Source organism: Ovis canadensis, chromosome 2 (genome assembly GCF_042477335.2).
Source record: "Ovis canadensis isolate MfBH-ARS-UI-01 breed Bighorn chromosome 2, ARS-UI_OviCan_v2, whole genome shotgun sequence".
In the NCBI taxonomy this organism is placed as follows: Eukaryota; Metazoa; Chordata; class Mammalia; order Artiodactyla; family Bovidae; genus Ovis; species Ovis canadensis.
The window spans coordinates 216,811,423-216,837,230 of NC_091246.1; the positions used below are offsets into that span (position 1 = coordinate 216,811,423).

The 25,808-nt window shown below is 39.3% G+C and overlaps 1 protein-coding gene across 1 annotated transcript in view; it reads left to right on the forward strand.

Annotated features, from left to right (window-relative positions):
- Positions 1 to 25,808, forward strand: part of UNC80 (unc-80 homolog, NALCN channel complex subunit) — a 239,685-nt gene that overhangs the window by 8,674 nt on the left and 205,203 nt on the right. The window contains exons 2-5 of the mRNA XM_069573767.1: positions 18,853 to 19,409; positions 20,332 to 20,380; positions 23,902 to 24,058; positions 25,090 to 25,391. Coding sequence (XP_069429868.1) covers positions 18,853 to 19,409; positions 20,332 to 20,380; positions 23,902 to 24,058; positions 25,090 to 25,391 — 1,065 coding nt within the window. The remainder of the gene's footprint in view (positions 1 to 18,852; positions 19,410 to 20,331; positions 20,381 to 23,901; positions 24,059 to 25,089; positions 25,392 to 25,808) is intronic.

Here is a 25,808-nt window from a genome sequence, read left to right on the forward strand (position 1 = left end):
TTGTTTAATAGAGTACCTAAAACTGCAAATGCTAAATTTTCTGCTGTTTCACCTTTTACATTTTTCAAAATCAAATTTAATGAAATAGCACAACATATAATTTTACTAAAAGAACATACATGTTTTTGTGTACCATGCTGTTTTCCCCAAACATGTATACATCTTTCAACTCAGTAAATGTAGGTTTGCATAGTGTTTTTTTAATGATTCTATTCCTTTCCATTTGATGGATATACAGGTTACTTAGCTAATAATATATATTTGGACATTTGCTCTGTTTATAAAATTTCACTATTATAAATGATTCTCCTTTCCTACATCTCTGCACAGGTATCTATTTCCTTGGCAAACGCTTATAGAAATGGAATTATTGAGTCAAAAATTATTCAGATTTATAAGAGCTTTTTACATATGTAGCAAAGTTGCCTCCAGAAATCATGTGCCATATTTTATTCCCCAAATAGAAGGATATTCCCCAAGGCAATTTTTAGTCTTTGCCAATATGTTGTACATACATTAGTTTTTCACTTTAAAAGTTTGTGATAACAATTAACGAGACACTCGTTTCTTACTAACATGAAAACAAATGAAAAGCAGCCAGTAAGTAAGACCAGGAGTCTGTAAACGTATTCTACAAAGAGACAGATAATATTTTAGGCTTTTTCTCATCCTACATTCTCTGTCTCCTCAATTCTGCTTGGTAATGTGAATGCAGCATCCAAAAAAAAAAAAAATGTAAAAAACTATCAACATGGAAATTTAAATTGTGTATAATTTTCACATCCCATAATTTTACTCTTATTTCAACATTTTTCATTTAAAAATGTAAAAACAATTATCAGCCCACACAGACAGAGGACTGGATTTGGCCTACTCTGTCATTTGCAGACCCCAATTTGAATAGATGTAATGTGATTACATGTGACTCATGCTACCTGATATTAACATAACAAAAGTAAGGGAGGAGACAGCGGAGACAGGTGATCAACTGGTTGAAGAGACTGGTGCTGTTTAGTTTTAAAAATAGACCTGCACCTTCCCATAGGCCCAAATGACTCCAAATCCTGCTCTATAATTTATGACCAGTGTGGACTTCAGCTTTTCCTCACTTATAATGAAGTTGGAATCATCTATTTGGTATGCTTAATTCACGTGAAAACAAATAATAGCCAATATTCATTCTTCAGTGTTCTGGAAAATTCACACATGAAGTATTGCATTAATATATTGAATACAATAGTTAAAATGGACACTCAAGCTGATACTTATTCATAAGCAGTCGCCTTGCATTGCCTTCCTTACAATAGTAATGAACCTGACATTCTGGTCCGCTGAAGTGATTATTCCTCTATATTTGTCTTCTGCTTTAAGATTTACTAAGCTTTTTTGGCTCAGTTCAGTTCAGTCATTCAGTCGTGTCCAACTCTTTGTGACCTCATAAAACCAAGGAAATTTGAATCAAGTACTGACTTTAATTAAAATAATCTATCAATATTGGTTCATTCAGTTCAGGTCAGTCGCTCAATCATATCCAACTCTTTGTGACCCCATGGACTGCAGCATGCCAGGCTTTCCTGTCTATCACCAACTCCCAGAGATTTCTCAGACTCATGTTCGTTGAGTCAGTGATGCCATTTAACCATCTCATCCTCTGTCATCCCCTTCTCTTCCTGCCTTCAATCTTTCCCAGCATTAGGGTCTTTTCAAATGAATCAGTTCTTCACACCAGGTAGCCAAAGGATTGGAATTACAGGTTCAGCATCAGTCCTTCCAATGAATATTCAGGACTGATTTCCTTTAGGATTGACTGGTTGGATCTCCTTGCAGTCCAAGGGACTCTCAAGAGTCTTCTCCAACTCCACGGTTCAAAAGCATCAGTTCTTCAGTGCTCAGCTTTCTTTATGGTCCAATTCTCACATCCTTACATGACTACTGGAAAAACCATAGTTTTGACTCAATAGACCTTTGTTGGCAAAGTAATGTCTCTGCTTTAAATATGCTGTCTAGATTGGTCATAGCTTTTCTTCCAAGGATCAAGCATCTTTTAATTTCATGGCTGCAGCCACCATCTACACTGATTTTGAAGCCCAAAAAAATAAAGTCTGTCACTGTTTTGTTTCCCCATCTGTTTGTCATGAAGTGATGGGACCGGATGCCATGATCTTAGTTTTCTGAATGTTGAGTTTCAAGCCAACTTTTTTACTCTCCTCTTTCACTTTCATCAAAAGTCTATTTAGTTTCTCTTCACTTCCTGTCGTAAGGGTAGTGTCATCTGCATATCTGAGGTTCTTGATATTTCTCCCTGCAATCTTAATTCCAGCTTGTGCTTCATCCAGCCTGGCATTTCACATGATATACTATGCATATAAGTTAAATAAGCAAGGCAGCAATATACAGCCTTGACGTACTCCCGTCCCAATTGGGAACCATTCTGTTTTTCCATGTCTGGTTTGAATTGTTGCTTCTTGACCTACATACAGGTTTCTCAGGAGGCAAGTAAGATTGTCTGGTATTCCCATCTCTTTAAGAATTTTCCACAGTTTCTTGTGATCCACACAGTCATAGGCTTAGTTGTAGTCAATGAGGCAGAAGTAGATGTTCTTCTGGAATTCTCTTGATTTTTCTATAATCCAATGGATGCTGGCAATTTGGTTTTTGGTTCCTCTGCTTTTTCCAAATCCAGTTTGAACATCTGGAAGTTCTCAGTTCATACTTTTGAAGCCTGGCTTGGAGAATTTTGAGCATTACTTTACTAGCGTATGAGATGAGTGCAGTTGTGCAGTAGTTTGAGCATTCTTTGGCATTGCCTTTCTTTGGGATTGGAATGAAAACTGACCTTTTCCAGTCCTGTGGCCACTGCTGAGTTTTCCAAATTTGCTGGCATATTGAGTGCAGCACTTTCACAGCATCATCTTTTAGAATTTGAAATAGCTCAACTGCAATTCCAGTACCTCCACTAGCTTTGTTAGTAGTGAAGCTTCCTAAGACCCACTTGATTTCATACTCAAGGAAATGTTTGGTTCTAGGTGAGTGGTCACACCATTGTAGTTATCTGGGTCATGAAGATCTTTTTTGTATAGTTCAGTGTATTTTTGCCACCTCTTCTTAATATCTTGTGCTTCTGTAAGGTCTATACCGTTTCTGTCCTTTATTGTGCACATCTTTGCATGAAACGTTCCCTTAGTATCTTTAATTTTCTTGAAGAGATCTTTTGTCTTTCCCATTCTGTTGTTTTCCTCTATTTCTTTGCATTGATCACTTAGCAAAGTTTTCTTATCTCTCTTTGCTATTCTTTGAAACTCTGCCTTCAGGTGAATATCTCTCCTTTTCTCCTTTGCCTTTAGCTTCTCCTCTTTTCTCAGTTATTTGTAAGTCCTCAGACAACCATTTTGTCTTTTTGCATTTCTTTATTTGGGGATGGTTTTGATCATTTCCTCCTGTACAATATTAGAACCTCTGTTCATAGTTCTTAAGGCTATGTTCACAGTTCATAGTTCTATCAGATCTAATCCCTTGAATATATTTGTCACTTTCACTGTGTAATTGTAAGGGGTTTGATTTAGGTCATACCTTAATGCTCTAGTGGTTTTCCTTACTTTCTTCAATCTTAAGTCTGAATTCTGCAATAAGAAGTACATGATCTGAGCCACAGTCTTGTTTTTGCTGACTATATAGAACTTCTCCATCTTCAGCTGCAAAGAATATAATCAATCTGATTTCAGTATTGACCATCTGGTGAAGAAAGGTTTTTCAACTATTTATTTAATCCTTTAAATCAATCCTGTGGGGTATATACTCTTGCCACATTTTCTGTAGTGAAAATTGATATAAAATAGTGTTGTATTATACAGAAGACAGCTAGTTAATGAAAGAAGTCTAGTTGAACAGGTTTTCTATTCCCAAGTCCAGACTTCTTGTTCCACACCCAGATGGAGCCTCTCATATTTGAAAAGACTAGGCAGCTGACTTCTCTGCTGTCCTCTTATTCTGAAGCAGTCACTCATGGCCTGACTCTCCGAGAGAGTCAAAGAGAGTCTGGCCCCTTTGTCCACGGTTCCTGCTGTCATAAATAATCATGGTTTAGAACATGATCTTTCTCCTCCCAGCTCCATCATAGTTTGTGGAACCACTAAGGACACTGCAAGTTGAAGACGGCTAAACCCTAGGCAAAAGGATGGTGGGGTTGCAGTGGGAGGGTGGGGCAGACCTACAGAGTGTAGCCAAGTCTAACTATGGAGCTATAGCCTGAACTGATGGTCTGGTCCTTGTCACACCCTTGTCCTCACCTAATTCCCCTTCATTGAGGCCCAGACACAACTCAAAATAAAACATACTGGATGATCCATGTAGCATTTTTCCCCCTCCCAACAATATGTAAAGACTCATATAGATCCATGAAATGTTCGATCAAAACCTCATTAAAATTTACGTATCTGTATAAGAGTGGGCATGTTTTAAAAATATCAAAGTAGTCAAATTATATTTTGAATTATTTCTCACAGAGAGTAAAGACCATTGATTATTACTAACCATCCAATTTATTTTGGATGACGCCTAGTCCATGATCAAATGGTGATCAAAACCTTGAAGGCAGACGTTAGAGGATTGTGTTTTCATTTACGGCATTTTTATCTCGTTTTTCTATGATAAACACTACTTTCTTCATTAATCATATTTGTTGGAGTTCTTTTTTTCATTTTTTTATGTAGTCACCTTTTCTACATTATATGACTATAATATATACAATATATATGAATATATATAAATATATGTATATTTTTTCAATTTATTTTATTGACGTACAGTTAATCTACAATGTTGTGTTAATTTGTGCTACACAGCAAAGTAATTTAGATATATATATACACACACATTATTTTTCATATTATTTTCCATTATTATTTATCAGAGGATATTGAATACAATTCCCTGTGCTATACATTTAGGACGTTGCTGTTTATCCATTCTGCATATAATCATTGCATCTGCTAATCCCAAACCCCAATATATCCCTACCCCATTCCCCTCCCCCTTGGCAAATGCAAGTCTGTCCTCTATGTCTGTGAGTCTGTTTCTGTTTGCAGATAATTTCATTTGTGTCATATTTTAGATTCCACTTATAAGTGGTGTCACATGGTATTTGACTCTGACTTCACTTGGTATGATGATCTCCAGGTCCATCCATGTTGCTGCAATGACATTATTTTATTTTTATGGTTGACCAATGGCACCCCACTCCAGTACTCTTGCCTGGAAAATCCCATGGACGGAAGAGCCTGGTAGGCTGCAGTCCATGGGGTCGCTAAGAGTCAGACACGACTGAGCAACTTCACTTTCACTTTTCACTGTCATGCATTGGAGAAGGAAATGGCAACCCACTCCAGTGTTCTTGCCTGGAGAATCCCAGGGACGGGGGACCTGGTGGGCTGCCGTCTATGGGGTCGCACAGAGTCGGACACGACTGAAGCGACTTAGCAGCAGCAACAGCAGTATTTCGTTGTATATACTTATCACATCTTCTTTATCCACTCATCTTTTGATGGGCATTTAAGTTATTTCCATGTCTTGACTATTGTGCATGGTGCTGCTATGAACATAGGGGTGCATGTATCTATTTGAATTATAGTTTCATCTTTCGGCTATATGCCCAGGAGTGGGATTGCTGGGTCAACTGGCAACTCTATATTTAGCTTTTTGAGGAAACTTCATACTGTTTTCTGTAGTAACTGCACCAATTTACATTAACTGCACCAATTTACATTCCCACTAACAGTGGGGAAGTGTTCCCTGTTCTCCACACCCACTCCAGCATTTGTTATTTGCAGACTTTTTAATGATGGCCGTACTGACCAGTATGAGGGGGCACCTCACTGTAGTTTCAGTGTGCATTTCTCTAATAATTAGCAGTGTGGAGCATCTCTTCATGTTGGTCAACTTTATGTCTTCTTGGAGAAATGTCTACTTAGATCTTCTGATCATTTTTCATTTGGGTTGTTTCATTGTTGTTGCTACTGAGTTTTATATGCTATTCGTATATTTTGGAAATTAAGCTGTTGTTGGTAGCCCCATTTGCAAATATTTTCCCCTAATCTGTAGGTTGTCTTTTCATTTTGTTTATAGTTTCCTCTGCCGTACAAAAGCTTTTAAGTTTGATTAGGTTTCATTTGTTTATTTTTGCTTTATTTCTATTGCCTTGGGAGATTTAAGAAAACATTGGTCCAATATATGTCAGAGAATGTTTTGTCCACACTATCTTCTAGGAATTTTATGGTATCATGTCTTACATTTAAGTCTTTAAGCCCTTTTAAGTTTTTGTTTATGGTCTAATATGGGCTTCCCAGATGGCACAGTGGTAAAGAATCTGCCTGACAATGCAGGAGATGCAGGGTCCATCCCTGGGTCAGGAAGATCCCTTGGAGGAGGAAATGGCAACCCACTCCAGTATTATTGCTTGGAAAATTCCATGGACAGAGGAGCCTAGTGGGCTACAGTCCTTGGGTTGGCAAAGAGTCAGACATGACTGAACACTCATGTGTATATAGTTTAATACATGCATATTTTTACTTTAGTTAGAGTACAGTGGTTCTTCATCCAGTTTGGACATTAAAATCACCTGCAAAAATTATAAAAACATTTGCACATTTTCCTCTCCCCAGTGATCTGATTTAATTGATCAAGGATGGAATCCAGATACTAATATTTTTAAGCCCCACTGGTAAGATTCTAATCACCAGAATTGAAAACCAATGGTTTCAAGAAATTTATCAACTTCTTCTAGAATTCAATTAGTCAGCACTAGGGTTGACAAATGTATAGTTTATTTCTTGATCAGATAAAAGGATATTGATCCAGATGCAAAACATTTTGGATCAGGAAACAGGAGAAGAGCTGAGTTTTGCTGTACCTGTAGCTCAGAAGTGCCGTGTGAAATGAATCCCCAAGAGGGTCTTGGGCAGGCTAGGCTGATCTTGATTCCATCAATAGGAATGATTATGCTGAAAATAAAGAAAAATTAAAGTATTTGATCAATGGTGACCATTTACCTTTTTTTTTTTTATAAGAGAATATCATAAGCTGTCAGAGTTTGATAGCATTTTAAATCAAGTTGCAAACATTTCTGCAAATCGGATTCCCTTCCTTTGGGGAGGAAGTGCTGCCCAAGGTCACGTTGCTGGGTTCTCTGCAAGCAGATTCCCAGATGCAGTTGGGGTGCAAGAAATAATGGTATTCGCTGGGGAACAGAGAAAGCTCTCTCTGCAGGGGCGGGTCAGGGTCTGGGGTCTGTGCTGCTGTCTCATGACTGAGTTGGGGACAGATTCTCACCTTGAACCAGAGAACAGATGGAACAAGGGGTAAAAGCAGTGACACAGCGGTATGGAGAAGTGTTACAGGGAGACTGCTTCTCCCTGCTTATTTCCCAAGGAGCCCAGCATTGATAGGTTCCCTCACACCTATGCCCATTATTACAAATTACAGGGCACACAGATTAAGCTATTTCTGAAGCTTGGCCAGTTACACACAAACAAACCTTTTATTAGCAAGAAAATATCCATAGACTATTAAGTGCAGATACTGCATTTTCCACATTTTAAAAGGACATGCTTTCTAAAATGAACAAATTTTTCTTCGAAATTGGTTCCTGTGCAGAAATGGTTTAGACTGTAGGAAAACATGAATCTCTTCATTCTAAGATTGGTGGTATAAAAGATTTTTAAAAATATTTTATCATATACTTCAGATGGAAAATTAAGTTGAAGAATAGTTTTCTAAGGGGCTGCTCAGCATTTCCACCTTAAAAAAAATAAAGCTTCCTTCATTACATTGCAGCATAATATAAAGTAAGAATATAAATATTTTCATCATCACAATATAACAAACTGCATAATAATGAAGCCTGAGAATTGAAAATATTTTAAATATTCAACATACCTATGTTAAATTAAAATAAATACACAGTGACTCAGCAAATATGACTTCTAATATCAGGAAGCTTTCCTACTCTTTCAGCCAAAGACATGTGATTGTTTATAAAACTAGAAACAAGCAAAAATAGGCTTTAAGATATTGAAATGTACTTGAAATACAAGGTACTTATTTCTTCCTGTCTTAAAGCTGTAGAAGAAAAAGATGTTTGCATTCTTGAAACAGAGCTGTCAGACAATTGATAGGAGTCAGAGGGTTGACATGAATTAAAGTTAAAACAGAAATCATTCATGTGTTGTGATTTCAAATAAGTGGATTCTCAAGTGATGTTAGCAGCTAGCATTCACCCCCATCCCTCACAAGCAGCAGCGAGTGATAATGTGCCATCTCACCCTGTGCTTCAGGGATGTGTTGACTAACAAGATACCAAGTGGCAAAGAAAAAATTAAATGAAAATGCTCTAGTCATTTTCTCCACATAATTGCAAGGTTTGTATAATACCAGCTCTGATAATTATCAGCATTGTTGTTTGTCCATCTTCCCCAGTGTCACTCCATGAAGAAACATCATGGATTATAAAATGAAGACAAAATTAAAAAGGCTAAGCAACAGAAGAGTTCATTTAAAAGGCTAAAAGCCTATGGCATCACATCCAAAGAATCATACCAGTGATAGAGTAGAACAGGCACTGTTCTGAGTACTATACTTATATTGTGGTTATTTTGAAAGACGGCTGCAAATTCTTTGATACTGTTCCCATTGAGAGGTGGAATCTGTGTTGCTACCTCTTGAATTTGGAGGAAACTGAGTGACTTACCTATAACCTATGGACTGCAGCAGAAGTATTGCTACATGGTTTTTGAGGCTAGATCACAAAAGACTAGGCAGCTTCTACCTGGTTCTCTTGGGATGCTCTCTGGGTGAAGTGAGCTGTAAAAAATCCAGCTACCCAGAGACTGACACTCAGGAGAGGCTGTGCATATTTGCTCCAATGGACAGCCTGGGCTGAACTCCCAGCTAACATCAACTGTTAGCCATGTAAGCGAGCTGTCTTAGGCATATAGACCATTTAAGTTTTCAAATAACTACAGTCTCAGCTTATGACTACCTGTAACTGCGTGAAAGACTCTAAACGAGAACTACCCCGCTGAGACTTCCTAAATTCCTGACTCATGGATCATGAGCCCAATAAAATGGTCGTTCCATGCCATGAAAATTCAGACTAATCACTGGTTATGCAACAGTTGGAATCAGAAACTATACTGATTCATTTAATTTAATCCTCACAACAGCTGTACAAAGTAGTTATGCTTGTTATTCTTGTTTTTCAGATGAAGATACTGACTCCCAGAGACGTTAAGTGGTATTTTCAATATTACATGGCTTGTGAGCTGCAATGCTGGTATTTGAATCCAGGAAGGACCCAGGTTTCAGGGTCCTAGCTTTTAAGAATGAATAGTGGTTATCATTTCTTAACTTAAGTGCCATATCGAATCCTCTTGGCCTCACCTGTTTCTAGAGCCAGTGACCACTTGTTCAAGCTCTAATCACTTCTGCAGAGACCAATACTATTTGGACTCTTGCCAACTTTATCTTGACTGGTGCCCCCGCCACATACACAACTAGTAACCCAGAAATCCTTTTGGATGCTGAAGCATGAGATGCTGCAGGAGCCTCTCTGTGTCCACACATACGTGTCCACACATACATATCTAGGGAGTGTGTGAAGGTATCATTGAGTAAAAGTTTGTGTGCTCAATGCACAGTGAGCCCAAACACACTGAAATATCAAAGTCTGGAGCAGAGGAAGGTTTATCTCAGTGCCATGCAAGAGGATGAGAGGCTCATGCCCCTTCCCCAAACCCTCAGCTCTAAGAATTTTCAGCAGAGCATTTTTAAAGAAGTAGAGAACAAACATATGGATACCAAGGGGGAAAGGAGGGGATGGGGTGGACTGAGATTGACATATATATCTTATTGATACTGTGTCTAAAATAGATAACTAATGAGAACAGACTGTATTGTACAGGGAGCTCTACTCAGTGTTCTGTGGTGACCTAAATGGGAAGGAAATCCAAAAAGGAGGGGACATATGTACGTGTATAACTGATCCACTTTGCTGTACAATAGAAACTAACACAACATTGTAAAGCAACTAAACTCCAATAATTTTTTTTAAACAAGGTGAGGGAGGGACATAGTTGGTTGTTAGAAACTTCTTGATGTAGGAATCCTTTGTTCTTGCAGCTGTCCACATAGGTCAGGTCACAACGTTCCTGTAAACCTCCAACAAGACAATTGTTATTCTCTGTTCTGCACCTTTTTATCTCTATATGAGTGGAAAAGTGTTATAGTTTTAATGGTCAGAGGCTTGAGAATGGACCATCCTGTGTATTTCCAGCTATCGGCGACATTCTTAACTCAAAGCAAAAGCAACAGAAAATGAAGATTAAAGTAAAAGAAACAGATCTCATATGGAGTCAGGTTTGTTCTTCCCTATTTCAAAGGAACTAATACTTCTTAGAGCAAACCAAACCTCCAGATACACTTTTCTCACTTCCTTCTGTAGATACACTCTCTTGACAAGCAGTTATTCTGAGAAGCAGGTTCTCAGAGAACAGTTTCCAGATCAAGCAGTCAGTTGCTCCTGTTACAAGGTAGTACTCAGCTTGGTAATGCACCATCCTGTTCGCTTTCCTCCTTCCCTAGCTTGTCTGTTTTTAGTTCACTTCTACCCCCTTGAATTGCACACCCCAGAAAAAGGCAACATGTAAACCATTATTTCAGGCCCTGTTTTCGGTGAAACAATAATGATGATGTCAAACATATTCACTAGGTTATTATACCTGCCTATAAATAATATATATAGCATTATTTTGTGATGTTATTATTACCATAATTCTGCACGTTTTTTGTTCATTCAGCACTGTATTTTGGAAAGTTCCCCATGTTGATACATGGAACTCTATACACATTAAATCCTATATATAGTACTATTCCATCATGTGACTATGTCATAGCTAATGTATCCTCCTATACATGGATATGCATAGGATACTGAGAATTTACTACCAAAATATTGTTGTGATGAGTAATTATTGTCCTTATCTTTTTGTTCATAGAAGTGATATATCCTCCAAAGTCTACCTCAGGAATTTTGTGCATATATTTTAATTTTCCTAGATATTGCCACATTAGTCTCTAAAATTATTTTATAAATTAAGTCCTTGCTGGCAGTTCTATTCTTGGCAAAACATAGTATTACAAGACTTTTTAGAAGACTTTATTTTTAGAGCAGTTTTAGATTTACAACAAAGTTGAGAGATTTCTCATTTTTCCACTGCCCCCAAACCTACATAGCTTTTCCTATTATCCATATCCCCCATACCCTACTAGAGTGGGATATCTGTTAAATTAATGAACCGACACTGACACATTATTATCACCCCAAATCCATAGTTTACCTTACAGTTCACTCTTAATGCCACACATTCTGTGGTTCTGGATAAATATATAATGACATGTATTCGTCATCATAATAGTGTATGGAGTATTTTCACTGTCTGAACAAACCTCTTTGTTCTGCCCATCTGTCTCCCCTCCCTCACCAACCTCTGGCAGCAGCTGATATTTTCACTGTCTCCATAGCAAATGACAAATAGCTGAGGTCATACAGTTTATCGCCTTTCACATCGGCTTCTTTCAGTTAGTAATATGTGTTTAAGCTCCTCTATGTCTTTCATAGCTTGATAGCTCATTTTTAAAAGAATAACAAAATATCATTTAAAAACGACTCTCCCTACCTAGGAATATGGTATTTTTGCCAGTCTCTATGCCTTGAACAATTTATGGTATCTTTTCCACAATGGCACCAACTATTTTTGTTGGATTTATCCCTGAATATCTTAGAGATTCTGTTGCTATCCTGTAGATGAAACAGACAAACCTTAAAACATAGATACAACATTCAGAGAATGATAAATTTTATGAAGCAAAAAAACAGGGGAAAATAATAGCTTTCTGGAACAGGATAGGGAAGACAATTTCAGGCAGGTTAATCAATAGTCTTAAATGATGAGGTTATACTTGGACTGAGGCCTAAATGGTGAAAAGGTGCCAGCCTTGTAAAGATATAGAAGAAGACAGACCAGTGGTATAAGATTCTTGAAGGGCTAGTAAACATAGGGCAAAGTGGAGTGGTTAGAGTTGTGTGTAATGAGGTCAGTCATGGAGAACCTTGCAGTCCAGAGTAAGGAGCTCAGAAAAGTATGAACTTGGGCTTTGGAGCTTTGCTCTGCTCACTGAAGGACCACTGGGACTGTTCTCCTCAGAGACAGCAGCTATTGGGCTAACAGTGCCCAAGACACCTGGGCTATATCCATTCCTGGATAATGAGTGTGAGCTTAAAGTAAGTGTGGTCTCTCCCCTCAAATTCCTAAACTGCAGCATCAATATATTCATTGTACACTTTGACTGATAGACACATGACCACAGCAATCATGCCTCATCTTAAAATTCTAGTGAGTTGCTGCAGAGTAACAGCGGGCTCTTGCCAAAACTGTTTTTATTAATTACTATGAGTGCTTATATTACTACTAACTCTCAGATACTTACACAGCATTCTGGATTCTGCTTACTAAAGCAATATTTTCCAAAATCCAGACTGTTCTTCTCTGCTCAGTTTATTTGCAAAGAATGTTTATTTATACACTTATCTGACAACTTGGCACTGGGCCGCTATTAAAATTTGCCCTTCCATTTAAAAGAGAGGATAACCTTCAAGGCTGACATACATTTGGTTACATCTGTCTGGATCTTTTTGCAGTGCCCTCTCACATGTTTCCTAAAGCCCTGTAGCCAGATTCTTCTTCTGACCCAAAGCCACTCTATCACTGGGTACCACCTTTGGGAAAGCTCCACGTTCAATTCAGTGTCTTACACAGTGAGATGATAACATAAGAAGTGATTATCATGGAGTAGTTTATTAATTTCAGTGGTATGATTAATCAAATTAACTTAGTTCTTTGGTTTCTTCCTCTGAATTAAAGAAAGCAAGGTAGAGAAAGCCATGCAGGGAAGGCAGATCTCTTACCCAAAGGCAAGAAATGTTTGGAGGTTTTCAGTGAGGTATGAGAAGCCATCGTGGTAATCTTAATTCTCCACTAAAATATTATTTTGAAAACAGATCTTTACAGTGCTTATTATATGTTTTTTTCCACCTCCATATGACTCATTACCTTAAGGGGAGTTGGGAATGGAAAGGACCATTAGCTCTTCTTCTTCTAAGAATGATTAGCAGAGTTCTTTTACATGTCCTTAAGCAGCTCTCACTTACATAATTCATAGCACTTCTTCCAAACCCTGACAGCTTCACAATACTCAAGACTGTAATAGAAAGTTACAGTATAACTTTGAAGCCAGACTTCACAGTTTCTTTTAGCACTTTTACTGTGTAACCTCAGGCAGGTTATGTAACCTTTCTGTATCTCATTTTTCTCTTCTTAGTTTTTTGGATCAATTAATTGATATACTTAAAACAAACCTGGACATATAACAAGTACTCAATGACATATAACAAGACTGCTATTAATATTTTCCTGACAGGTATCCAGCTTTTTCTACTTAATATCATTCTTTAAAAAGGACCTAATTGATTAGTTCACAGCTTTATACAGGCCATCAAGACTGAGATCTCTCATATTCTCATTCTTCCTCTTTTCCTTCTAAGTTAGCCTCTACCATTCTTCCTTTTAATCTCCTTTCTTAGGAATTACTCTTCCACCAAAGAATGATGATTCCAGCTGTGCTTCAGAACTTTGTTAACTATTCTTTCTCAAATATATCCAGCATTTTCTTCTGAAATGACCCTTTAATTTTGGCCCATAAGCATTTCCAAATCTGTTATTTTAAAAATTTCCATGGTACAGACACTTTGAATGACAGCTTGACAGTTTCCTACAAAGATAATCAGTCTTAAAGTATAGTCTAACAATTACACTCCAGGGAATTTTACCAAATGAGTTGAAAACTTACATCTATCAAAAACCTGCACACACAATGTGTATGACATCTGTATTCATAATTGCCAAGGATGGGAAGCAGCCAAGGTGTTCCTTCAGTAGATGAATGGATGGGGAATTCCCTGATGGTCTAGTGCTTAGGACTCCACACTTTTACTGCCAAGACCCAGGTTCGATCCCTGGTTGAGGAACTAAGATCCTACAAGCTGTTCGGTGTGGCCAAAAAAAAAAAAAAGGGGGGGGGATAAACAAACAGTGGTACAAATGGAATGTTACTTAGCCATGAAAAGAAATGAACTATCAAGTTACAAAAATACAAGGAGGAAACTTAAATACTAAGTGAAAGAAGCTAATCTGAAAAAGCTACCCACTATATTATTCCAACTATAAGACATCCTAGGAAAAGTAAAACTATAGAGACAATGAAAAGATTAGTTGTTGCCAGAGGTTGGGGAGGCATGGGAAAGAATGAATAGGTAGAAGAGAGAGAATTTTTAAAGCAAGACACTACTCTGCATATCACAATGATGGATGCTGCTGCTACGTTGCTTCAGTCATGTCTGACTCTGTGCGACCCCATAGATGGCAGCCCACCAGGCTCCCCCGTCCCTGGGATTCTCCAGGCAAGAACACTGGAGTGGGTTGCCATTTCCTTCTCCAATGCATGAAAGTGAAAAGTTAAAGTGAAGTCACTCAGTCGTGTCTGACTCTTAGCAACCCCATGGACTGCAGCCTACCAGGCTCTGCCATCCACGGGATTTTCCAGGCAAGAGTACTGGAGTAGGGTGCCATTGCCTTCTCCCTAATGATGGATAGATGACATTATTTGGAAAAACCTATACAACTATACAGCATAAAGAGTGAACTCTAATGTAAACTATCAGTTCAGTTAATAATAACCTATCAAATTGGCTTATCAATAAAACAAATGCACCACATCAATGCAAGAGAAACTGTGGGCTGAAAAAGACAGAATAGATGAGAACCCTCTATACCTTCTGTGCAAATTCTTCTTTAAACCAAAATTCTCTGAGAAATAAAGCCTATCAATAATTTTTTTTAATTTTAAGGGTATACAAATTGTTTCACTGCAGCACCTAAGATAGTATGTTTTTTAATGAAAAACTTGAAGAAGATGTTTACCAGGGGGCAGGAATCTTGGGGGCCATCTTAGAATTTTGCCTACCCTACCCTATGCTGTTACCTCTCAGAAACATCTTTTGTGACAAAAAACTAAAATTGATGTCCCCTATACTTCCAAACTGGGATCTTTTTTTCCTCTCTCTCTTTCTGTGTGTTCACCTGAATTACTTCACATATTGATACTTCCATAGTTTCAACTACCTTTTCTAGCATGTTAATCCATTTATCCTACCCTGTTAACTTTTCTGAGTGCTGTATCCATAGTTCTAGCTGTCTCTTCATGATATCCATTGGAATTGCCAATAGATACTCAAGGAAAATTCATTAATGCACCCACACACACGCATAAAATAAGAACATGATTCTCCTTGCCAACTTTTTCTCTCTTTGAATGAGATCATCATTACTCAGTTGCTCAAAATAGAAAATTTAGAGTTTCAATTGATGTTTACTGAAGGCTTAGTATAGTTCAGGGACTGTCTTAAATTCTTTACAAGTGTTAACATTAATTTCACAACATGTCTATGGAGAAAGTACTATTAATTGAAAACCTTGGTGAAGAACCTTTCCCAGGGCGTTATAACTAAACTATTTTTTTGGCTGAACTCCTAAGGTTTTAACTACTGTAATATTTTTCTTTCCTCATGCCCACTTTGTTATCAAGTCCTATCTATTCTGCCTCTGCAAGTCCACCATCTCCTTATCTCTAGCTCTATTGTCACATCCTTAGTTCAGGATCTCATAGGATATTTTCCTAATATTCATAATTAGATGTCCACATGCAATCTTGCCTATTTCAAATAAGCTCTCCATTCTAGTCATATCAGTCATTTTTAAATGGATATGAACTCTTTAGTTAATTAGTTAGTTCAGTTGCTCAGTCGTGCCTGACTCTTTGCGACCCATGAATCGCAGCACGCCAGGCCTCCCTGTCCATCACCATCTCCCGGAGTTCACTCAGACTCACGTCCATCGAGTCCGTGATGCCATCCAGCCATCTCATCCTCTGTCGTCCCCTTCTCCTCCTGCCCCCAATCTCTCCCAGCATCAGAGTCTTTTCCAGTCAGTCAACTCTTCGCATGAGGTGGCCAAAGTACTGGAGCTTCATTCCTTCCAAAGAAATCCCAGGGTTGAGCTCCTTCAGAATGGACTGGTTGGATCTCCTTGCAGTCCAAGGGACCCTCAGGAGTCTTCTCCAACACCACAGTTCAAACGCATCAATTCTTCAGTGCTCAGCTTTCTTCACAGTCCAACTCTCACATCCATCCATGACCACAGGAGAAACCATAGCCTTGACTAGACAGACCTTAGTCGGCAAAGTAATGTTTCTGCTTTTGAATATACTATCTAGGTTGGTCATAACTTTTCTTCCAAGGAGTAAGCGTCTTTTAATTTTATGGCTGCAGTCACCATCTGCAGTGATTTTGGAGCCCCCAAAAATAAAGTCTGACACTGTTTCTACTGTTTCCCCATCTACTGCCCTATTAAAGTCTTCCTATCCTAACCAAATGTTATAGCCTGCTGTACATAACCTTTCTCAAACTTATTCCTGCCTATATTTTATTTCTTGTCCTTTTGTTTATAATTGAATTTGTATCATGTCTCCAATTGTACGCTTTTCTTTGCCTGTCTTCCCTTCAATACTGTGAGTTTCTTATGGCCAGGAATCTATATAAATTAGTGCTTGGCATATGAAACAGACTCAGTAAATATGAATAAACTATTTAAAATCTATTTTTATTTATTTCAAGATTCATATTAAAAGATGATTTCAAGAAGAGCAAAACTGGAGTTAACCTGTACTCAGAGCTTTAGTCCTGCCCTGGCAGCTTTGAGATCCTAGTCAGACAGGCCATGTGGTAATAATGCAGAAGCCAGAGACATTTAGCAACATGAGAAATTGAGAAACAATTCAAGAAAACTCAATGAGGATCCCAACACTGAGACTAACATATTTCCTAGTGATCAAATCTAAATTTGGCCCACTGAGACATATTACCTCTCTTAGAGTAGAAAACCTTTGACAGCATAAGTAACATTGTTAGTGATGGCAGCTACAAGCAAATCAGAAGAAATATTGAAAGTTTAGCCTCAAGGATTGTGTATAAAGAAGAGTTTTGAAAAGACATAACAAACATTTGTTATTCCCCCCCTGCTGTTCACATAGCAGACAGCACTAATCAATAATAGCAGGTTTGTCTTAAAGTACCTGCTTTAACTTCACAGTCTTTCACAACAGAAAGGCCTTACCAATTGATCTGAGTTGACACAAGAAAGAAAACCTATTTAGCATCTAGCCTATAAAAGAAACCTGGAGGAGAGCATGGCAACCCTTCCAGTATTCTTGCGTGGAGAATCCCCATGGAGAGAGGAGCCTGGCAGGCTACAGTCCATGGGGTGCAAAGAGTCGGACATGACTGAGTGACTAAGCACAGCACTATTAAAAAAAAGTTCTGTGTCAAGAATCATGAAGATTCCTTCTCCTTTGGGATCTAGCATTAGCCAGCTAGAAAGTCATTTATAACTCTAGGCCTCATTACCCTTATCAGTCAAATTTGGAAGTAGAGGTAGATAATCTCTAAGTTTCCTTTGTTTGTCCTAGCTCCAAGTGGCTCAGTGGTAAGGAATCCACCTGCTAATACAGGAGATGCAGGAGACTCAAGTTTGATCCCTGGGTCAGTATGATTCCCTGGAGGAGGAAATGGCAACCCACTCCAATATTCTTGCCTGGAAAATTTCATGGGACAGAGGAGCCTGGCGGGCTATAATCTATGGAGCTGCACAGAGTCAGACACAACTGAGCACATACCCACTTGACTTAAGCAATGGAAAGTATTTGTGAATTATTGAAGAAAGCATGATTATAATTCTAAGAAATGAGATTACTCATTGTTGTTATAAAACATCATTGTTATCTTTTTCCTCCTGACAGAGCTGCTGATACTAATTATAAAATTATTTGTCCAATGATGGTAAAAAAAAGTTCAATAAATTAAATGAAAACTGAAAATACCAATAAATGCAGTATAGTTCTCTCTATATGAAGTAGACACACATGTGGTTAACAGAAACTATTTCTATCTGTTGAGATTAGGCTTTAGGGTTTCTGATTCTCCATTTCATGGGTCACACCAGTATCTTTGTTCAAAATGGTGTGCAGCTCTGTTCACTTGCAAATATTTGAATCCACAGCAATGAATTTTTTACTCAAACTGCTTCACTTGACCCCATCCCTACTTGTTTTACTACCAGATAAAACATCTAAAAATCCACTTATAAACTGTTGTATAGGGCTTTGACTATGACAACTTAAGTAAAATGGCAGTTATCAATGAGATAGAGTAACCCAAGTTCACTAAGGGACTATAAACAATAAACCACATTTTCTAACAGCATGATTCAAATGTTCTTTCTCTAGTTGTAATAACTGATACCCATAACTTGCTGGTTTGGCAATATTTCTGCTTTGGCAGAACAAGCATTGTTACTTTTTGTGGTTACCATTTTACAGTAAATTCTCCCATCAGAACTTTCAAGCTTTCTCTCTCTGTCTTGCCAAGCTTGCTTCCTTTCTGGTTTACACTTCTAAAAATTTTCATGTGCTCCTTCTGCTAAACCCCAAGGGTGGACTTCTGACCTCCTTGCTAGAGGTGCGAATGATGCCAGGCTTAGTGACTGCTCTGCGGTTTCCCAAAGCTCCTCCTCCCTAGACCTTGACAGTTCTTCAGATGCCAAGGTTGGGAAGCAGGACAGGGTACACTCCTAGGGTGCAGTTCCGAAGGGAGGAAGCCGGAATCTGGGGGCTAAAGAGGCTACGCAGGGGACCTGCGTGCGATGCGGAGTTTGGACCCTTTCGGCCATCCCAAGTCTACTCAACCTGTCCCCTGCGCTGGTCTCCCGCCCGTGCGTCCGGCGCGGGCCGCTGTCCACAGTGGGAGGTGCTGAAAGCAAGGAGCGGGCGCGGGGGCGGCGAGGCGGACTGCTCCTCCGAGCGCCCCCCTCCTCGCTCCGCGGCTCCTCCAGCCCTCCCCTCCTCCTGCAGCCATGTTCCACGCTCGAGGAGGGGCGGGGGAAGGGGAGAGGGACGGGGGATCAGGGCGGAGAGAGTCTGCTCTGCCTAGGGGAAGGAGGGGATGAGAGTTGGGGAGAGCAGAGGGAGGAAGAGGCGGGGGCAGCGGCTAGCGAGGAGCCAGCGCTGAGTCCTGCAGTAGGACTCCCAGGAGCCACCATCATGGTGAAGAGGAAGAGCTCCGAGGGCCAGGAGCAAGACAGCGGCCGTGGTATCCCCTTGCCCATCCAGACCTTCCTGTGGCGGCAAACCAGGTGAGGGGCGCAGAGGGCGCACCGCGGGCGCCCAGGGCTGGGGGCGCCCCTGGGGCCGCCTGGGTTGTGGTCGCTGCTGCTGAGGCCGCGCCACAGCTTGCAGCTCCCTCTCTGAGGCTGGAAAGCAAGCTCTCCAAACCCGCTTAAAAACACGCATTTAAAAAAATATTTCAGTGAAGTTTGACGACAAGCAGATTGGCAATATACGTTATTTAGGGGGTGAGAGGGCAGAGAGCCTAGGAGGAGGGGGCGGGGAATTAGGGGAGATAATTATGACTGGTTGTGCTCCTGTGTCCAATTCCCCTTCCGTCTCCTGCTGTAATTCCAGCCCGTTGACCTGTTGTTTTTCCAGCTCCTGTTTGTCGAATATCTGCTATGCCCACTTGTTAACCATTTTTGCTCGGATCCAGCCAGTGTAATCTTCCTGGTTAAAACCTCTGAGAAGACTCATTTTTAATAAGAATTTTCTTTTTCCAAAAAAAAAAAGCCAAAAAACCCTGAAACCTATTCCAATAAACAGGAAACAAGGTTTCCATTATTATTCTTGTTGTTAGAGATTTATCAGATAAGAAATTAGATTCTGAAAATCATAACCCACAAGCTGGGTTCATTTTTCAGTTTTGAGTAAGACTGTACACATGAGTAATGCAATACTTCTGACCACTGGCAATGTAGAATCCAATTAGATAAAAAGTCTTCAGAATAAGAGTTGATACAGAAAATGTAGAAATTCACACCTTTTTCATGTATGTAATTGCACGTAAAAAAGCAAATGTCAGCTGTTTAACACCTGGTCACAAACAAGGCATAGGGAGGCATGAAATTTGACTTTTGCATGTCTTATCCGTTGAAAAATGTCATATGGATGCTCTAATAATAATTTTGCATGTGTTTATAACAATTATCTCTCTTAATTTTTCAGTGCATTTTTGAGGCCTAAACTGGGAAAGCAGTATGAAGCCTCTTGTGTGGTATGTGATATTCATCATTTAAAGAGTATTTCCATATATCATGTGGTAATTTGAAAGAATGGTGTTAAATGTACTTACTATACATGTTAATTCACTCAGCGAACATTACTGAGTACCTACTATGTGCCGGACACAGTTCTAGATGATGAGATGGAGCAATAATCAAAACAGGGTTTGTATTCTACTGGGAGGGGGATGGGACCCTCATAAATAAATAAAATAGATAGCTAGCCAAATGGTGATGTATACTATGGACAAAATTTAAGCAAGAAAGGAAATTATAGAGCACTAGGGTGAAGTTTTCATGTTAGAAACCGTGGATAGATAAGGTTTGCCTCCTTATGTGACCCTTGGACAAAGATTTGAAGGAAGGTACTGAGGAACAGCTGAGAGAAGAGCAGAGGGAAAGTGAGTCTGAAGGCCCTAAGTGGGGAGGAGTAGAACAGAAGAAGAGAGAGTGGGGAAATGACAGAGGGCAAGTATAACAGTCAAATCCTTAATCAACAAAATTGAGAAATGTTATCAAGTCAACAAGACATTATATTATGTAGTGTAAGCTCATAAAATGCAAGCCTATGAACTACTCAAAGTAATATGCAATATTGAACTTTTATGTCTTCCATTTTTTGTACAACTCCAAAGTGGATGATATGAAATAATTATAATAATGCTATTAATATTTATGCAAAATAGAGTGCACTTGTCCTGAGATTCTAAGGGAATCTCATGACTTAAAAATTGTCTTTTTACAAACTGAGGACAAGATGAAAAACTGAAGCAAAATTAAAATGGGTTTTTTTACAGACTTCATTAAAAATTGGAGCTCACATAAAGGTCATTATATTGTATATGAAAATGAAAGTCACTCAGTCATGTCTGACTCTTTGCAACTCCATGAACTGTAGTCTGTCAGGTCCCTCAGTCCATGGAATCCTACAGGCAAGAATAATGGAATGGGTAGCCTATCCTTTCTCCAGGAATCGAACCGGGGTCTCCTGCATTCCAGGCAGAGTCTTTACCATCTGGGCTACCAAGGAAGCCCGACATTGTATATATTATAGCTTAAAAGTAGAAACCTACTTATTTGGATATTGCCATGATATTTGCAAATGACCAGATAGAGAGTAGATGACCTTCTAGTAAGGAGCTCTGAAATGTGTTAGGGCCACAGACTATTACAGAAGCCAACTGGAAGATTAAACATCCCACTGACACACAAATATATGTACAAAACACACTCAAATAGGAATTTATTTTATTGCATTTCCTGCTCTTCAAATTGTCACATATATTTTTTATATCTAACTTCTTAATGGAATTTATTCTACTAAGCTCAGGTTAAAGTAATTTGACACGTGAAATCTCTGAATCTTCCTCAAACCAAGCTTACAGTTATACTAGCTTAAAATAACCCTGACTTTTCTCTCTTCTTGGCAAAGATATGTCTGACATTTTAATGTAGTCACATAATATCAAGTAACTAAGTCACAGTCATAGCTGCAGATAGATAGTGATATACGTATAGAAAAAATTTTCCTGGTTTAAAATGACAAAAAGTTATATTAGTAACATTTAAGAAGAAAATGATAGTAAGTATCTAAAGCTTCTTGAGGTTATAAGGTATATAACTCATCCTCTAAAAGTGCATTCATCCAGACTGTATAAATTCTTTATAATTTTTTAATGTCTAACATATACACCCTTTACTTAATGAATAGTTAGGAACCAAAGGCTGAGGAATTTTAAAGTGTTTGGATCTGCCTTTCCCAGAGACTACATCTTTGATAGAACTCCTTACCAAACCCTAGCATGCCTTTCATTATGAAAGTGAATTTATCTTTTTTCTTGAGTCAAATGTAAATAGCTTTCTTTGGAAAATCTCTGTATTAAGTCATATTTTTCTTATATATCCTAATAATTCCAATAATACAGCTTGAGCACTTGGGACTGCTATTATGATCATGGAGAACACAATTCTCTAGACCATTTGGGACATCAAGTAGCAATCAGGTTCTGTTCATACAAGTCAAGTGTTTATTAAATTTGTTCTAATATTTGGTAACTACACTTTCTCCAACACCCTACAGTAATATCTTCCTCCACCTTCAAAAAGGAAAAAACAACTCAATAGGTCAAACTTGTTCTGGGGGGAGGGGTAGGTGTTTTGCTTGCTGAAAGTACTGGCTAGGACAGAAGATTTAATAAACGAACAAAGCCAAAAAATGGTTTATTTTCCTCCTCTCTCCTTCCCTTATTCTCTTCCTCCTTTTTTTTCTTTATTCAATAGGTATATTAACTATCTTACGGTTCCAGGCATTATATAAGGGGTGTCCCATTGTCAGGTCATTGCTAGGCACATGGAATAATTCAGAGACCCCAAAGTCAGATCTCTTATAAGAGGTCTATCTTATTTAACATTTGTTGAACATTCACAAAAATTCTGTCCCTCCAGATACTTTTACAAAAGACATCTCACCTTGATCTGCAGCAGGGAGAGCTCCTATAGATGATCCAAGAGCATTTTAGAAAATACTACTTCTAAATACTTCATATAGTTAAATGTGCTGTATTCTTTTTGATGGGAGCTTATTTTAGTTGAAGTAAAAAATCATTTAATAATTCAAGCAATATACTTTGGATCAAAAACTTAAAAATGGGTGTGCTCAGTTCAGTTCAGTCAGTCGCTCAGTTGTGTCCGACTCTTTGCGACCCCATGAATCACAGCATGCCAGGCCTCCCTGTCCATCACCAACTCCCGGAGTTCACTCAGACTTACATCCATCGAGTGGGTGATGCCATCCATCCATCTCATCCTCTGTCGTCCCCTTTTCCTCCTGCCCCCAATCCCTCCCAGCATCAGAGTCTTTTCCAATGAGTCAACTCTTCGCATGAGGTGGTCAAAGTCCAATTCTTTGCGGACCCCATGGAGCCCGCCAGTCTCCTCTGTCCATGGGATTTTTCCAGGCAAGAATATAGAAGTGGGTTTTCATTTTCTTCTCCAGGGGATATTATTGATTCAGGGATCAAACCTCTATCTCTTGACTCCTGCATTGGCAGGCGAGTTCTTTACCACTAGCGCTAGGTGGGGCCAGGTGGCGCTAGTGGTAAAAGAGTCTGCTTATTAGTGCAGGAGATATAAGAGAAGCGGATTCCATCCCTGGGTTGGGAAGATCCCCTGGAGTAGGATGTGGCAACCCACTCCTGTATTTTTGCCTGGAGAATCCCATGGACTGAGGAGCCTGGTGGGCTATAGTTCACAGGGTTGCAAAGAGTCAGACATGACTGAAGCGACTTAGCATGCAGGCCAACTGGGAAGCCTGTTTGAAAATGGGTAGATGATAGGAAATTATCGTTGACTCATTTCACGTCAACATGTACAATGAAATGCAATGTGAGTGCTCTCTAAAGAATTTGGACTAGTGGTTTGCATCTTTTAGGATATACGATACCTTGTCTATTTTTCCACCCATTAGAATCTCTAATTTCTTAATTTAATTTTTTTTTTTTTTTGGTGTCTATAGTCCTTTGAACGAGTGTTAGTAGAAAACAAGCTGCATGGCCTCTCTCCAGCCCTCTCTGAAGCCATCCAGAGCATTTCCAGATGGGAACTGGTACAAGCTGCTTTGCCTCATGTCCTCCACTGCACTGCAACCCTGCTGTCAAACAGGAACAAGTTAGGTTGGTGCACCTGCATTTCTTCTTCATAACACACCATTGTCCTCATCCACGGTAACACTCATAATAACACCCACAATAGCAACCTGTATTATTACTTTCCCAGGCACTTGGCGCACATTCCCAATTAATTCTCACAAAATCTCCCTTAGTTTCATATCACTGTTATCTCCATTTTGCCAATGAGAGAACTAGCTCCCTTTTTAAATTTTTTTCACTTTACAAGTAAACTGTGAATATGTCTTCCTTTTGAACATCAGAATATTATAGAGAAACTAAGGCCTCTCACCTATTCAAGATGAGTTCTAACCAGAGTTGTCCTTTAGTCCTCCCAATGTCATAAGCAACCACCTTCATGCATTTGGCATGCTCCCCTCCAGACCTTTTCCCAACTTTGTAGTACTATGAGTATGTGTGCATGTCTGCACATATGTGTTATTTTTCTTGCTTAGATTATTTTGCAGATTGCTTTTCCCACATAGCATTATGTCCTAGCCATCTATCCCAAGCTCTTCTCCATCCGGTTCCTTCCCCTTATGTGGATCTTTACTCAAGTGTTACCTTTATAGAGGGGCCTTTTCTAATCACACCAGGTCTTCCCAGGTGGCTCAGGGGATAAAGACTCTACCTGAAATGCAGCAGACTCAGAAGACATGGGTTTGATCCCTAGGTTGGGAGTAATGAGCACACATGCATTCAAAATGGAGTAGCTATCTTCAGAACCAATATTCTTAACCATTGTGCTCTTTATTTGGAAATATATGTGGGTATCTGGCTGAAGAGATGTGATGCATGCAGTTTCTTTCCCTGTGGCAGCATATTGTTCTGCAAAGACTGCAGCCAGTTAGAAAGTCCCCAAACAATAATGGACCCTTCTAACAATGGCTATAAGTGGTGCAGAGAAATGCTAGTGTCTCCCAGGAAATCAAGCCGCAGAACCTTAAAGCAAGGATGTTCTTCCCAGATGCAAGGCTGACATCATTGTCCTGGTCACAGAGTCTGCCTTAACCTGGCTGTGTGGTTGTGCTATGCAGGACACCAGGATAAACTGGGTGTTGCTGAGACAAAGCTCCTTCATACCCTGCATTGGATGCTCCTGGAGGCCCCACAGGACTGCAACAGCGAGCGTTTTGGGGGCACAGACCGAGGTTCCAGCTGGGGTGGCGGCAGCAGTGCTTTCATCCACCAGGTTGAAAACCAGGGTTCTCCAGGGCAACCTTGCCAAAGCACCTCCAATGATGAGGAAGAAAATAACCGAAGGAAGATTTTCCAGAACTCCATGGCTACTGTGGAGCTCTTTGTGTTTCTGTTTGCTCCTCTGGTCCACAGGATCAAGGTAAGCAGAAAGCTGATTAGGGTTAAGAGGGACTAGAAGTCAGGCGAGGGTGGGCTTCAGATGATATTTCCATATTTGTGTGCCCATGTCTTTGTATGAGCTTATAGGAAGAGAGCTTTGTTTCTATATTAAGATTTCAAACATTATGTCAAAACTATGATTCTCCTACTTAAAAATCCTTGATAGTTCTCCATCTGCCCCATGATAATGCCCAACATATTAAATATGACATATGAAGTCAACCATGATCTGGAGCTTAAGTCCTCTCAGTTGACCACTGCTAATCCCTACTGCACACCCCACGATCCAGTTCTGGGAGCCATGTGAACCATTCCCTGAATATGCACGTGCGGTTAGCTCTGCCCTCCTTTTGCTCCATGGTTCTTCAAACTTTGGTGTCATCATTTCCATGAAGCT